This window comes from Formica exsecta, unplaced genomic scaffold (genome assembly GCF_003651465.1).
Source record: "Formica exsecta isolate Colony F162 unplaced genomic scaffold, ASM365146v1 scaffold222, whole genome shotgun sequence".
In the NCBI taxonomy this organism is placed as follows: domain Eukaryota; kingdom Metazoa; phylum Arthropoda; class Insecta; order Hymenoptera; family Formicidae; genus Formica; species Formica exsecta.
Window position 1 is genome coordinate 923,043 of NW_021849518.1, and position 14,979 is coordinate 938,021.

The 14,979-nt window shown below is 35.3% G+C and overlaps 2 protein-coding genes across 2 annotated transcripts in view; one reads left to right on the forward strand and one right to left on the reverse strand.

Moving 5' to 3' along the window:
* LOC115235458 (kinesin-related protein 4-like) overlaps positions 1 to 4,371 on the forward strand; it is a gene marked incomplete at its 5' end in the record, with an annotated part of 6,864 nt that extends 2,493 nt beyond the window's left edge. Inside the window, 5 exons of the mRNA XM_029807273.1 lie at positions 136 to 342; positions 1,938 to 2,833; positions 2,956 to 3,075; positions 3,375 to 3,378; positions 3,431 to 4,371. Coding sequence (XP_029663133.1) covers positions 136 to 342; positions 1,938 to 2,833; positions 2,956 to 3,075; positions 3,375 to 3,378; positions 3,431 to 4,279 — 2,076 coding nt within the window. The remainder of the gene's footprint in view (positions 1 to 135; positions 343 to 1,937; positions 2,834 to 2,955; positions 3,076 to 3,374; positions 3,379 to 3,430) is intronic.
* A 557-nt stretch (positions 4,372 to 4,928) lies between these two features.
* LOC115235460 (splicing factor YJU2) lies at positions 4,929 to 6,692 on the reverse strand. Its single transcript, XM_029807274.1, has 3 exons — positions 6,506 to 6,692; positions 5,713 to 6,411; positions 4,929 to 5,592 (listed from the first exon to the last, which is right to left on the reverse strand). Exons 1-3 carry the CDS (start codon positions 6,527 to 6,529, stop codon positions 5,302 to 5,304), a joined length of 1,014 nt encoding a protein of 337 aa, XP_029663134.1. The 5' UTR covers positions 6,530 to 6,692; the 3' UTR covers positions 4,929 to 5,301.
* Between the last annotated feature and the right edge of the window lie 8,287 nt (positions 6,693 to 14,979).

A 14,979-nucleotide genomic window follows, 5' to 3' on the forward strand; every position in this document is an offset into this window, starting at 1 on the left:
ATTAATATGAATTCATTATTAATATTCAATAATAATCAATTAATTAATATTAATTATTCATAATAATTCACAATGTTTTTTCAATATTTTATTTTCTATTTTACACTACGCGTCAAACTCATTATCTTTTTGCAGGGCGATTCACCAATGTACGAAGAGTCTTCTAGCGGTATTAGCTCCAATAATAACTCCGCTCGGCGACCAAGCATGACTCCGAATATATCGTCGTATAACAGAAAACCAACGAATGCAATTACCGCGGAAAAACGACAGCTGGAGATTCAATATAGCTCAAAAAAGTTACGATACGCGAATTTAAAAAGAACGCTCGCCGATAAACAGGTAAAACGAATTTTCGTATATTACGTTAGAAGATTTTTTTCGTTACTCTTCTTTATGTTATTGCAGATTCTTTGATTGTTGTAAATTCTAGGATAATTTTTTTTTTTAATATATCAGACTTTAAGCTCTGAGCAAAGTCAATATTATAATAAAAGTGTGTGTGTGTGTGTGTGAATAAACTTTTCTTAATTTGCGATAAATTTTATTTTAAAAAATGTTACTAAAATTAATTTCAATCAAATTCATTATAGACAACATGCTGAAAGCGCTTTAACAGAGATCGAAGAACGCTGCAAACATCTCGAAGAGAAAAGTCAGCTGCTCTGCGACCTCGCAAATGAAAAGAGCAATAATATAACTGTGACAGGTAGATAAGCAGTTTAAAATATCAACAAAATCTTTGCAAGTGTGTTTTGCATTTACAAATTCAAACGATATAAATGTGAACGTAATATTTATTCGTCGAAAGTTTTTATCTCGATTGTATTTTAGATAACAATCACACGGAGAACGAAATTTGTCTGTATAACGATTTGACTGCGGCCCGAGCTGAACTAGAACATATGAGGGAAAAAATCGGGCAACTCGAGAGGGAGAAGCAAGAGATTGTCACTGTGATGCATCAGGCGGCCGTTAGTTTACATTACTTTCGGGACCTCTGCTCATATAAGAACTAAGAACCGTTCGATTCGCTTCCTCGTTCGATTCGTTCGCTCGTTAGACCGTCTTTATTTTCATCTCTGTTAAATACTTGTCCTCGAAATTAATTTCGATTATTCGTCTTTTTTATTCGTCCGCAGAGCGATAGCGAAGATGAGACAAAGGATAAACTGGCTGCCGAACTCATAGCCAAGACCAATGATCTCCAGAATCTGTTGTTAGAACATGCGCAGCTTCAAAAGATCGCCAGATTCACGTAAGCTTTAACATTAGAACATTAATCCTATTAATATTACTGAATATACAATGCATAATTAATACTTTCATTTAAAATATGTAAATTACACAATATACATATATAACGTCGAAATAATTAAACTGATCAATTTTTCACGATATAGAAGCTAGATTATTCTTGTGATATATATGACAATCTTTTACATTCTTAATTTAAAAAATTTGCTTATAACTCATATTTTTTTAATTTGCAAGTCACATTATCAATCTCTGTTATGAATTGTGCAGGCAAGAAAGAAATGAAGTGCTCCAGAATCAGTTATCCGAAATTCAACGTCATCTTTACGCAAAATCGAAAGAGGGTGGTAAAACAGAATTCGACACGATCGAGCTTCAGCAGCAGGTCTGCGATTTGCGAAATAGTCTAACCGAGGCTATGCAACAAAACCAAGAACTGGAAACAACTCTGACTCAGAAACAGCTGGAGCTGGAGCAACGTGATCGGGTGATGCGGGAGCAGAGCAAATTCCTCAAAGCCAGAGACGAGTTGTTGACTCTTCTCAAGGGAAAGCAGGCGAACGTGGATAATCTCGCTAATGAAAATTACGAAGATATTGATGAAGTAACATGAGTCATTCTCTCTCTTATCATTTTTTTTTTCAGATCCAAAATGAAATTCTTTCCTGCTGCGTTTCCAGAAAATCACGCAGGATCTGTACGACGAGATATCGAGTCTACGGGAGAAGATAATCACAGCCGGCGGCAAGGATCCCGGCAAGGTCGAAGAACTAAAGTTATCTCAAGTTGAATGTCCTAAGCAAAACCTGCCGACGTCAATCGAGACAAACTTGCATGATAACGGACAATGGGAGCAGATCTGCATGGACGAGTCGATGGTGATCGGCGTGTCGCTGCTGCAAAATCAGCTGCAGAATCTCTGCGACCGCTCTCAAGAACTCTGTCAACGTGCCCTGGATAAGAGCTCGTCGTTCGCGTCTTTCGTAAAGTCCTGGCTGACAGAATCGCACCAGCAGGACGAGATGGATAATTGTGCCGATTGTAAAGTGTCGATTTTAGTGGATTATTCGGAAGCAGAGATGCAACAAACGATCCTCGCACAGAGCAACGAGGAACTAAAAATGCAACTGGACCAGCTGAGGACGGCCCAAAACGACTTTATCGCCGAATATGAGACGAGATCTTCAAATTTGCGCATTGAATATGACAATTATCTCGGGCGAATGAAGAAGGAGCAACCGAATGTCGAGCGCAAGGATTTGCAGGAGCAGCTAAGCGCTGCTTTGCAGGAGCTAAGAACGGAACGTGACAAGGCGAGTCAAGGCAAGGAAAGGATGCGAATGATAGAATTACAGATGCAAAAAGCACGAACGAAGATTCGTGAGTTAGAGGGGCATGTGGCTAACGAGGAGCTAAAGTCGCAGCAATTACAAAACGGCATGAAGTCTTTGGAGGTTCAGTTAAAGCAAAAGGATCAGACAATGGAACTGAGAATGAAGGATATGAACAAAGCGCTGAAGAGTAGCGAGGATCTCATAACGAAGATGGAGAAGCAACGCAACACTTTTGAATCACGGTTGTCATTTTAATCGTTGTCGAAATATCACAATTTTTTTTTAATAATAAGATTGGTTACATATAATAAGAGCACAATCGATCCTTTTCTGTACGTGATCTATATTTTTTTACCCACTTTAGAATGCTAGAGCTCAAACAAAAGATGGTTCACAAAGAAGTTGAAGCAAATACTACCATTAAGGAATTATCAGAAAAGTTTGAAGCGATCGATAAGGAAATCAACGAAGAAAGAGAAAAAAGGTGAATAGTTAAAGTCCGCCTTTAACATTAGTTATTAGTTTTTTCATGTCACTCAATATTATTCTCAAAGAAATATAATAATTATACAATTAATATTACTTTAATAGAATAAAATAATAATTTATAAATTATATACATATAATATTTTATATGCTCTTTCTTTCTTTCTCTCTTTTGTGTGTGTGTTAATCCATATTTAATCTATACATAGATTATAGAAATTTTAATATATTTATATTTCCTGATTTGCATTTTCTAGATCTTCTGATTATAATATGTTTTGTGATTTGACGCATTAGTTTTGCCATGAATCATATTTTTCAGAGCTTACTAACATTGATAACTATTTCTCTAGATCAATAAGCAGATCGCGGCGAAGACTGAAGCAATCCAAGAATTGTATACTACGCTGGAGAACAAGCAGATGCAAGTGATGCGATTGGAGAAGCTGGTCAAGCTGCTGGAGGATCAGCAGGATCGGGCGCAGGCACAACGCACGCGGTTGGAGCATCGCATCGCTCAGCTAGAAATTAGCTTACGAGAGAAGAACAATAACAATCGGTATGTCATGAGAAAATATTCGGATGGTAAACCTCGGCCAAACATCATCGACGATAAACTGTCGCGTACCTTTTCTTGCGAGTCGAAGCGAGCGTTAATGAAAGCATCCATGCCAACATTTCGTCTTATCGATTCGCGTTCACGCGAAAGATCAGAATCATCGCATTATCGATATCATCACACTTCACCTATAAAAAATCAATTTCTTCCGCGAGAAGAATTTTATCTCGACGATTGGCGCCGTGTTTCTTTCGATAATGAAGAGGCTTTCGTTTGCGAGCAATGTCAACGCGCAACTAATGAGAAATTTAAACATAACATAATCCGTCACGTTAAAGATCATCAAGTTCCTATTCGGGACTCCCTCTATGGTTGGCTGATGGATTCCTCGGCTTTAGAAGCCTTCGGTGAGCCTACGATTGGCTTAAATAGGTTTCACAATGAGCATAGCTCATTCGAAAAAGACACAGATTGCTTTTTCAGGATCGTTGATCCTATTATAAATCGCGATAATGATGAGGGCCGTAGCAGGAAGTCACATCGTCGTCGCGAACAGTATTGTCGTCGATATAGTCGTTTCTCAAAACGATTTCTTCATAACACATCTCGTCAACGTTGTAATCCAATTATTCGCATGACATAATGTCATGATTTATCATATTACTCTTGAATTGCAGTTTAAATTCTTAATGGATGGTCCATATATTGATCAAGTAATTATTTAAATAGTCTATATTTAAACAATAATTGCATTGATTTGAATTGAGAAGTGTTTCTTACATTATATAATAATTATAGTAATTGAAATATGATAATGATATACATACATGTTAGTAGCTTTTTTTAGTTCTGAAAATTTTATTAGTGTTCGTAATTTAACAATTAATTCTTGATTTATTAACTTAATAAATTATGCTAATATCAAAACTTGCAAATGCCCATTATTTTTAATAAATTAATCGTTGTCATTATAGAAATAAATAGACATCACATTAATGCACTCAAGACAGATCTTTTTTATGAGAATATTGCATATATCACACATACGCATAAACACGCACACGCGCGCACGCACGCGCGCATCCACACATACATAGACAAGCTTTATTCATCATAATAAAATTTCAAAAATTTTTAAATTTTTTCTCATCTCGAGTGTGTTAATATGGTCTGTTTTAGTAGGCTAGGTACTCCCTCTCTATTACATTATATGTTCATTCAACTTGACAACAGAGTTTCTTACAGAGTGCCTAGCCTTGTAAACAGACCAACTTTCAATTTTTTTATATTTCTGATAATCTAATCGTTTATGTTTTAGGACTAAAGCCTTCGGCATCCTATAAGAAACTCTGTAATCATCGACACATCGTATAAGTATCGACCTGCAAGTCATATTAAATTTAATAAATTACTTACATGTGCATATATATGTCTGATGGACATATAAGAGCATATTTAAAATTATATATAAATTATATATAATTTTATATAATTACATATATTTTGTAGTTATTACTATATTTCGAGATGTTTAACGTATTTATAAATGCGCTATTTGTAGATTCGTTTATTTTATATAACAACATTTATTTCGTTGAATAAAAATATATACATGAAAAAAATATATATGTATTATATATTACACATATTGCTCTATATTCTTCTTTAATCACTATCGCTACTACTCGAATATGCACCTAATAGTGACAAACTGTTACTTACATTAGTTGATTTAGAGACTATATCTGTATCTGAGGTACTTGTCATGTTAGGTGTTTCATCCAATTGCGAATCAACGAGAACAGTGCTTGTAGACGTTTTATTTTGTGTTGACTTTGCGTTTATCTTTATACCAATATTACTTTTCTTGACTAAATCCTTCTTGTTGAATGATAATCCTATATTTTCCGACCACAATGATACTTTTGTAGATTTCGAGGAATGTTCAGAATCTTCCTGCAAATAATAAATAATTATAATCATTAGTTTTAATATACACTTTATTCATCAATTCTTCCTGAAATTGAAAATAATAATAAAAATGAATGAATTTTATTAAATGTAAAATTAACTCACTCTTTCTTCATCATTTGTTTCTCCTGTTTTAAACATTTTTCTAACAGGTTCAACATTTTCTTCTTCCTTCACTTCTTCAATTTTCTCTTCTACAACAGTTCCAGTCAATTGTCTTTTACCAAATACAGATTTAATATATTGTTCGTCCAATTCTTCTTGTTCTTTTTCTGTCCTCTGTCTAGCAGTCTCTGTATCATATTGTTCCAACATTTGATCATAATCTATAGTCTGTTGTCTACGATTTAAATCCTTCAATTCTTCCAAAGATTCTAATAGTTCTAGTTCCTGTTTAGACTGGAGCGTTCTCTTTTCCAAAAGCTTCATTGGATTAGTTGCTTCCTCTTCTTTCTCCTCATCCTCCTCTCTTTGAGCTTGTTCCTCAGCCAGTTTCAGTGCCATGAAATTTCTCGTTGCACCTGCTTCAATCTCGTAATCTGTGTTCTTAGGATCCGTCTTAAAGGATATCTCTTGCAGACAGCGAGTGCACTTAATGTAAAACCTGTAGATGCGTATGCCCAGATAATCGTCACCTTCGACATCCTCTTTACGCGCATTAAATTTCTTGCCCTTATAGATGTATTCACCACATGTTTTGCATCGCATATTAAACGGTGCCATTAATCGTACAGTGTATTGGCGATTTCTCGCCAATTTCATACGCGGGATTTTCGACGGATCAAAATCTGGTGGGTAATATTTCTAAAAATACACACAAAAAGATAGATTTATTGAAATACGAAGGATATAGACACGCCATAAACAAATAATTAACCATCTTAAATTTCGTACTTACATTTAAAACTTTACGCTCCGACATTTTGTGGCTTTAATTCGTATATAATATATGTACGATCAAGCTTCAAAATCTATGGAATCTCTTAAAATAATTTGTACAGCAAAGTGACAAAATTCGAACACTTAGGTTATATTAGCGCCGTAAAGCCTACGTAAAGTGAGATTATGGATTCGTTCGAAAATCTTACCCGTGGGATAAAGTAGCGTTCGACCAATCAGGATAAAGGGAGCAAGATTTCTTTCCTATGTTATCTAGAGATGTCGCCACTTTGATATTAAACGACGCTGTGCGGAGTCACGTGCGTCACTTCCGCCGCTCATTTCACGGTATTTAACGCAAGTGTAACTTTATTGTGGCGCGTTTAAACTTATTTCGTAGTGTGATACCAACGATTTTTCACCTGGGAGGGGAAAATATAGCATGAAAAAAAGCACAACAGTGAGTAAATATAAACTTCGAATGTAAAAAACATTGTTTTTGCAAAGATTAAGAAAGTATTTGTCGTAGGTAAATAAAGCGGGAATGCGCGGCGACAGACAGATTAAGAGGATGCCGGATACCGACAGAATGCGAATATTAGTAGGATTGCAAAATATTTTTGTTGATTATAGATATCAACAAATCCTTTTCCATAATTAAAGTATACATAATAACGGAGTGCGGGGTTTATGATTTCATATGAAAAGTGAAAAAAAATTAAAAAATCACAGTTTTGTTATCGGCTTCTGCCGTCAACATTTACTTAATATAAAAAACCTGCAACCTGCACGTGCCTAACAAGTGAACTCCGCACTCGGCATTTTATCAAAGAGTATTAGTGAACTTCGAGAAGTGAGTTTAGAAGCTTTATAAAAAAGATTTTACTATGCAACATTTTGCACACCGAAATGTTTCTTACTAGGCTTTCAAATACATTTTCAAACGTTCACTTATATTCCTTCATGCATTTCCGAGTGGAGAGGTATCCTATTTTGCACGTACACACCGCAAAACCCTTATATTAAGCAAATATATAATTATTATGGCCGGTAAAACAGGACGGTCCGGCATCCTCTTAACCATAGCAACCAAATAACTAGGTAGCCTGTAGCCATAGCAAATAGCAATAACAGTAAGTTAATTTAAAGCTTAGAAATACATATTTTTGTAAAAGCGAGCAAAATGTTAGTGACATTTGACAAATTTATGCTAGTCAGCAATTTGATCAATATATTGCAGCGGATTGCTATCAATTCGCAATAAGATTATATTTTTCCGATCAGATCTATATAACACATATAAATACATATAGGTAGAGCAAAATTGGTCGATCTTTTTTAATTAATTTCTTAATAATTATTACAAAATGGTGAAAGACTTTTCTCTTCGGTTTCACTTGCTTTACCTGCACACGAGAGATGATACAGAGGCAATATAGACACACTATATAAATAAATATATAACGATGGTAGAAAAATCGTGCGGATTTGCTCAGCGCACTGTGCAATCGCAATTTCACCCATATTTTCCTAAGAAAAGTCAACATCACATTTTTAAAAAACAACACAAAAACTAAATAAAATAAACGAAAAGGGTTGAAATTTCCTTTACTCTCTATTGCTTTCCTCCCTCGTGTTAAACATGTGTAATATTTTATCTTTCCTATACATTTTTCCGACGCCAACAATTATCGCTAATTATCGGTCATTAGTAATAACCGTGAGATCAATATATACAGTTCAAGAAATTCCGTCTCATGATGAGAGATCATTCAAAGTCCCCTTTAAGAAGACCTCCCCGAATGTTTCCCGCGCTATTCCTTCTCTCGCCTCTTTAGTTTTTTACACCGCTCTCTAACATAGATTTAATATCCCGCGGATATAATGTGGCTATTTATGTATGTGTGTGTATATGTGTGAGACCCTTCCACCCTCTCTCCGAAACGATGAAAGAAACGATCGTGTATGAAAGCATCTTGATGCCCTTCGCGGAACGGAATTCAATTCGGCGTCGTATACGCGCTCGTTTGTACAGGCGAGGTTATTATTCAGCAAGGTGCAAGGATACCTCGGATACGTCGACTTGGGTCAGTCGATCGCGCGTAAGAACCGACAAACCGACAAACAAGAGCTTTGTGCTTCGGTGAGGTATTGTGTCCGGAAACATCGCGAGCCGCCTTCGCGGAATTAGAAGAATACGTCTACGTACACGCGTTATAATCTGTCCGTACATTTCGAGTACATTTCTCCTAGGATTTGCATACGTGTTAGAGTTCGGTCTTATTGTCCGAAGATTGTCTTTGATTAACCGCACTTTCCTTTACAACAAGTTAATTCTGGCATTCAATAGATTCTAATCTTAATAAAAACAGAAGATAGGATATTTTTGTATATTAAACAAATTAATTTAATTAAACAAATAATTTTCTTTTTGACGTGTTCTTTAGATCTCAAAAAATATTACTAAATAATTTTCAAATGAATCAAAAGTTTGAAAAGAATGGGTAAGCGATTATAATTTGCTTGGATTTAGTACAAAAGAAGAGAGGGGAAGTTATAAATATTGACGATATATAATAACACTTTTATTAGAAAAATCACCCAAAAAATATATTCCATAAAAATACGAGTGCTTCTTTGCTTACAATTACCTTGATTTTTAAAAATTCTATAAATTATGCATCTCTCTCTCTTTCTCTTTACTCTCTCTGCCCTCATCGTTAAAAAAAAATTATATCATTATTAAATTTTGTAAAACTATAATATTTTTCTACACAATATACATCTTTTTCTTTCATTTATTAAAAGACTCAATTTGTCGCAAATCAATTGATTAAGTTAATAATACGCACGATGACTTCACATCTCGTCTCCTCGAATAGAACGTTTTTTCATTTTTAGATCCGCTCTTCTAACGTGATTTCATGGCAATAAATCAAGAGTGTGCTTTTAAAAGCACACCGCTTAAAAACACTTCTAATTCATGGTCGATAAGCCTGAACGTATTTTTCCTCCTACGGTCAAACCTACTGCATTAACGATTTTCAGTCATTGGATAGCTCTCCCTTCGAGTCTCACGGGCGGTGGTGGTGTGTATCGTATCCACCCCCGTAAATGTAGACCGTTGAATCTGCAGGAAGGACGAGAAAAAGAAGGAGAATATGAAAGAAGTGAGTGAGAAATAAGGAGGCCCTCCGCGTGCGCGGGAAGAGCGCGTAAGAATATTTCTCGGAAAGCCGAAAACTGAAACATGAGCTGTGGCCGGAATTCTCTCTTCTTCTTCTTCTTCTCCTTCTTCTTCTTCGAGAGGGATACCGGCGACCCTCTCTGTGACATCGGAGATTGCCGCCACTTCGCAGTGACCCTCCCTTCCCCCTTCCGTTCATTATTTTTCTCCATTTTTATTATATTTTTTTTTATCCATGAGCGAATGTGGCGCAAATCTTTATATTATACGAGAAAGTCATTAAGTATATGTCACAACTTTCCTTATTTAGTGATTGAGACGATGTAATCTCTTTTTTTTCAAACAGTTAGATATTTTTTTATATTAATCAATCTATTAAAAAATATTAATAAAAAATTCCAGGATTGATTTAATCACTCAATTCTTATTGCTGGACTTATCTGTTGCACCAAATTTCTCAGAAATCCGTTAGAGCTTAAACCATTTGTTCGTCTCTTGAGTCTTTCAAGCACTTTGAGGGTATTGTCGGCAAGCATCGTTCGAAAATCCGTATATTCTTAAAGAAAATCTTGGAGACACGTTGCACTTCAGTCAGGTTCCTCTCGTGTCTACCTGAAGATTCCCACAGGTTGAGAATTTCTAGTTGAATGGCGGGAGTAGTATTGAGACAGTGACCTGGTCCATGGGTAAACATATTCAAGGTTTTCAAGGAATGTATTGCCGTCTTTACATACTTCACGGTGTGTCTGGATCAAAACGAGTCGGGCATCGTGTAAAAATATTCTTCCACGAGCAAGTGGCTCTCATTATTCATCGCGATCATTAGCCATTTTCATTAAGCACACGTCGTACGTATTATTAATTTAATCAAATGATTTGCGACAAATGAAAAGTAATGAATCTTTTAATAAATGAACGAAAAGAAGATTATAAGAAGTTATAGTTGTAAATAAAATTTAATAACGATATTATTCCTTTTAACAACGAGGGCGGAGAGGATGCATAATTCATAGAATTTAAAAAAATACCTCAAAGGGAATTTTAAAGAATTTTCAATTAATATCCCAGACAGCACAAAACGTCCTCAGGATCATCCTGAATATGTCCAGGATGGTTCAGGATATTTGTAGGATGTTTTAAGATATTATTATAAATATATTTTATGAAAATTTAATATGCATACATGATTACTTTCGGTTATGTAGGCTATTTAATATAATTTAGAAATTTTAAGTATTGTAATAAGTATTAATGTCCTATAAATGTCCATTGGATAACCCCTGGATGTCTGTAGGATATCTGCCCTGTCTATTACCCAGACAGCACAAGGATGTCCTTAGGACGTCCAAAGGGCATCCAATATAATAGACAGGGCAAATATCCTACAGACATCCAGGGGTTATCCAATGGACATTTATAGGACATTAATACTTATTACAATACTTAAAATTTCTAAATTAAATTAAATAGCCTACATAACCGAAAGTAATCATGTATGCATATTAAATTTTCATAAAATATATTTATAATAATATCTTAAAACATCCTACAAATATCCTGAACCATCCTGGACATATTCAGGATGAACCTGAGGACATTTTGTGCTGTCTGGGTCACTATGTAGAAAAAGCAAAATCTCGCAAGCTTACAAATATATGTTTAATACTACAAACACAATAATGAGATATTAAAACAGTGACATACGCGAGGTTAGGATATCTGTATGTCCTGGATGCCCTTTGGACGTCCTAAGGACATCCTTGTGCTGTCTGGGATGTAACATGTTATTTTCAATCGATATGTAATATTCCTTTTAATATTATTCACGTGTAAAAAATAATTTACATTCGATGGCATAATCAGAAAGAAATTTATAGACCGTTTCTCCGTACACTTTTTAAATATGCAAGAACGGTAATAATAACTATTTCAATATTAATTAGAAATTCTTCTAAAAATTCTCTTTAAGGAACCTTTAAAAATTTTATGAATTATACACACATTTCTCTTTTTGCTTCTTACTTCTCTTCATCATTGACTATCGTTAAAAGAAATATTATTAAATATCAATTAAATTAAAAAAAATTGCCACTATCATTTTTAAAAACCTGGCATGTTTTTAAAGACCCAATCGTATCTGATCGTAATTATATATACGCGCGACCTATTTCCCTTTCTTCTGTCCCCTGTTGCGTACGCGCTATCGCAGACTTATGATTATTGGTCATCGCTATGATACAAACACCAGTTTGTACGGTCGTAATATGAGATACGCGTACTCGGTCTTACCTGCCTGCCTACGCGATAAAGGAAACGCGTCGTGCGCGCGATAAGACGCTTCGACCAGGTGACAATCACCCATTGCGTAGTAGTATACTGTATGTAATTCTTACGTTCCGAGTACGAGAAGCGATAGCGCTATTTGTCGTACGCAACTAGCGAGAAGGAAACAGGCCACTATGAAACACTGTCGAGCGTGAGAAATCATTCATGCCGGCGACTGTAATAGGCTCTATGTGTATTCTGCAAAGACTAAATGAATTGGAAGGAAAAGTTAGGAATACTCTCTCTTGTATTTTAACTATCCATAATCATTTTATCTCCTAATTGGAAGAATAATTGGAGAATATAGCAAATTAAAAAAGATATACTTAAAAATACTTTTTAAATAGAAAATGAAATATAGCTAGTTTATAAAACAATGCAAGATATCACGTGGATCGAAAGAAGTATCGAAAGCGAACATCTCGCTCGAAATTGCGGATATTTAAACAATACGATTAGTAGTAGTTTTAGCTTAGTCTCTGTCGGGTCAAAATGAATTCTTCTTCTACAAATCGATTGGGAAAAATACTTCTTTCGGGTCCGAAAAAAAAACATATCTCTCGACGGGCTTGAAGATTTCGGGATCGGCGTGTATTCGGTTACCGCACTTCGTCTGTGAAAGCCTGTTTGATCCCACGGTCGGACTGGAAGGAAGAAAGCCTCCGCGATTCGTACGTGATAAACGAAAAAACTTGCCGCGTAACTGCAGCACCTACGTGACACCCTGCTAAAGAGATTATCGGATTCCTCTCCACTTTCTGCTCTCTGCCTTCGCGTTCTCTATCCCAAGCATGAAAATATCGGCGAAATGAATGGATACAGACTATTGCAGACCGAGCTTCGCACAAACGCGCTCGTCGAGAAGTTCGACATGCGATCGAAAGAAGTCCGAGAAATACCGCAGCAAAGAATAAAGAGACGGAAATAACGAAAAATATATAGCCATATTTGGTTTCTCTTATCGGATATTTGCATGAGCTTCAAGTTTACTTAAAAAGAATACCAGTATTTGAAACTATGTATAAACAATTGTTGAATATATTTTCTACTTCAATCATCTATTATATATTGTTAAATTAAAGTTAATAGAAGATACTTTGCAGTAAAGAGATCTGAACGTGCAAAATTTTTATTCGCGAATAATAATAAAAAAAATATTAAATTATTTATTTTAAAGATAAATTTAAGATATTTATAATAAATTTACAATTATTAGATTATATATATTTTTTACTTATTCTATAAAAATATAAATACATTTTTATGTTTATAAATTTATAAAAGTATATAAAATATCTCTCGGGGTATTTATATTATATATCGTTACAAATCGAGATGTCGGTTATTCCTTTTTCCGAATATTCTTCCGAAGTTTTAATCTTCTCGGACTCGCTTCCCGCTCGCGCTGAAAATGGAACAGGACGAGATTTTTCATGGCGATCCTTTTTTCCTCTGGTCCGCGGTCTCGGACGCCCTACGGCTCGTTCGCACTGCTCAGGATTCCGAAGCGTGCGCGCGCCCCCCGCATCGCCGGATTCCTGTAGATGTATCGCGCCGCACCGAAACAATCGCCGTTGCATTCGGGGCACATCCTGATGGGACGATTTCGCAATTAAATTAATTGTCGACGCGGCGACCTTGCGACGTACCGATCGATAACCCGGAGAACCCCTCGCCGCGTCCGCGGCACTTATCGATACCATTACTCATTTGGTATCGAATTCCCGATATCGTTTCGTTCGTTCAAAGATATTTAACGCCGAAAGCAAGATATCGATATTGCGGTGCTATCGAGTTTTGGAGAATATATCACCTTTACGAAAATACAAAGCACCCTCTTCTTTTGATATTCATATTTTTTAATGTTTTAAAATAAATTTCAAACAATTTTTTTTTTCATTTTCCTTCGCACACATTAAGCATTTTTTTAAATATTTTTATTAGAGTCGCATTTATCGTAAATTTAGTACATAAAAGATTTTCCTGTTAAAAGAATTTATGAAATAGTCAGATCTCTATGTGTGCATTGAAAAGATTTCGATGCATCGACTCAAACGTTCCATTACGTATCGAATGAAATTTTTAATGATTTTTATTAAACCTTGAAATTCCTGATAATTGCACGCAATAGTTCTCTAATTGCATGATATGAATCTGATGAAAAATAGCGAGAACGAAAAATGATTAACGGGAAATGGCGCGAGAGCAGCAAGCTTGTGCGGAACACGTGGGATACCGCAAAGATGCGCTTGCACAAGAGGTCAACACACGTTCGTTCTAATCGCGCTTCTGTGATTATCGGAGACTCGAGAATCATGTTATCGTTAGTAGCGTTGTCAAGCGGTTAGTTTAGCGGCTTTTGCGACGAATTTTTTCCTAGCGATTCAGGATTTGCGACAGGGGCAGGGACGACCGGTTTAACCAGACTGGCCGCGACTGATTTCTAAATTGATCCTTTTGGTGTCCCGAGCTCTTTAAACGCAACAGGTCCAGTTTCCACTCTGGTCCGCTCATAAGTTGCGACGAAGGATCGAATAATTATCGAATATTCCGGGGCACGATCCTTGCTTCGAAATTGTAGCGAAGATTCAGAATTAATTCACTAAAAAGATGTCTCAAAGAACCAAGAAATAGTTATATATATATATATAGTTATCGATAATTAGTGATTAACTGTCATAAGCGTTTAACATACAATTTCGAATATTTCAAAAAGATATTTTCTATAATTATATTCTTCTTGTTTAAATACAATATCAGAAATCACATACACACACACACACACATTTATGAAAGTAAATCTAAAACAATTTAAAAAAAAATAATTTCTGAATTATAAGCAATATGTAGAAAAAGATTGGATAATTTTAGTGAATGAAGCTTTTAAAATGCAAATAGAGAAACTTAATATAAATACAATTTTTTTTTAAATAAAAGGTAAATATTTAAGATTTCAAGTATTTCTTTCTCTCGTACCAAAA

Coding starts and splice junctions, on each gene's coding strand:
- LOC115235460 (XM_029807274.1), bottom strand. CDS start 6,529: ATGTCGGAGCGTAAAGTTTTAAAT. Junction 6,412..6,505: donor CGGAGCGTAAAGTTTTAAAT/GTAAGTACGAAA, acceptor GTGTATTTTTAG/AAATATTACCCACCAGATTT. Junction 5,593..5,712: donor AAACAAATGATGAAGAAAGA/GTGAGTTAATTT, acceptor TATTATTTGCAG/GAAGATTCTGAACATTCCTC.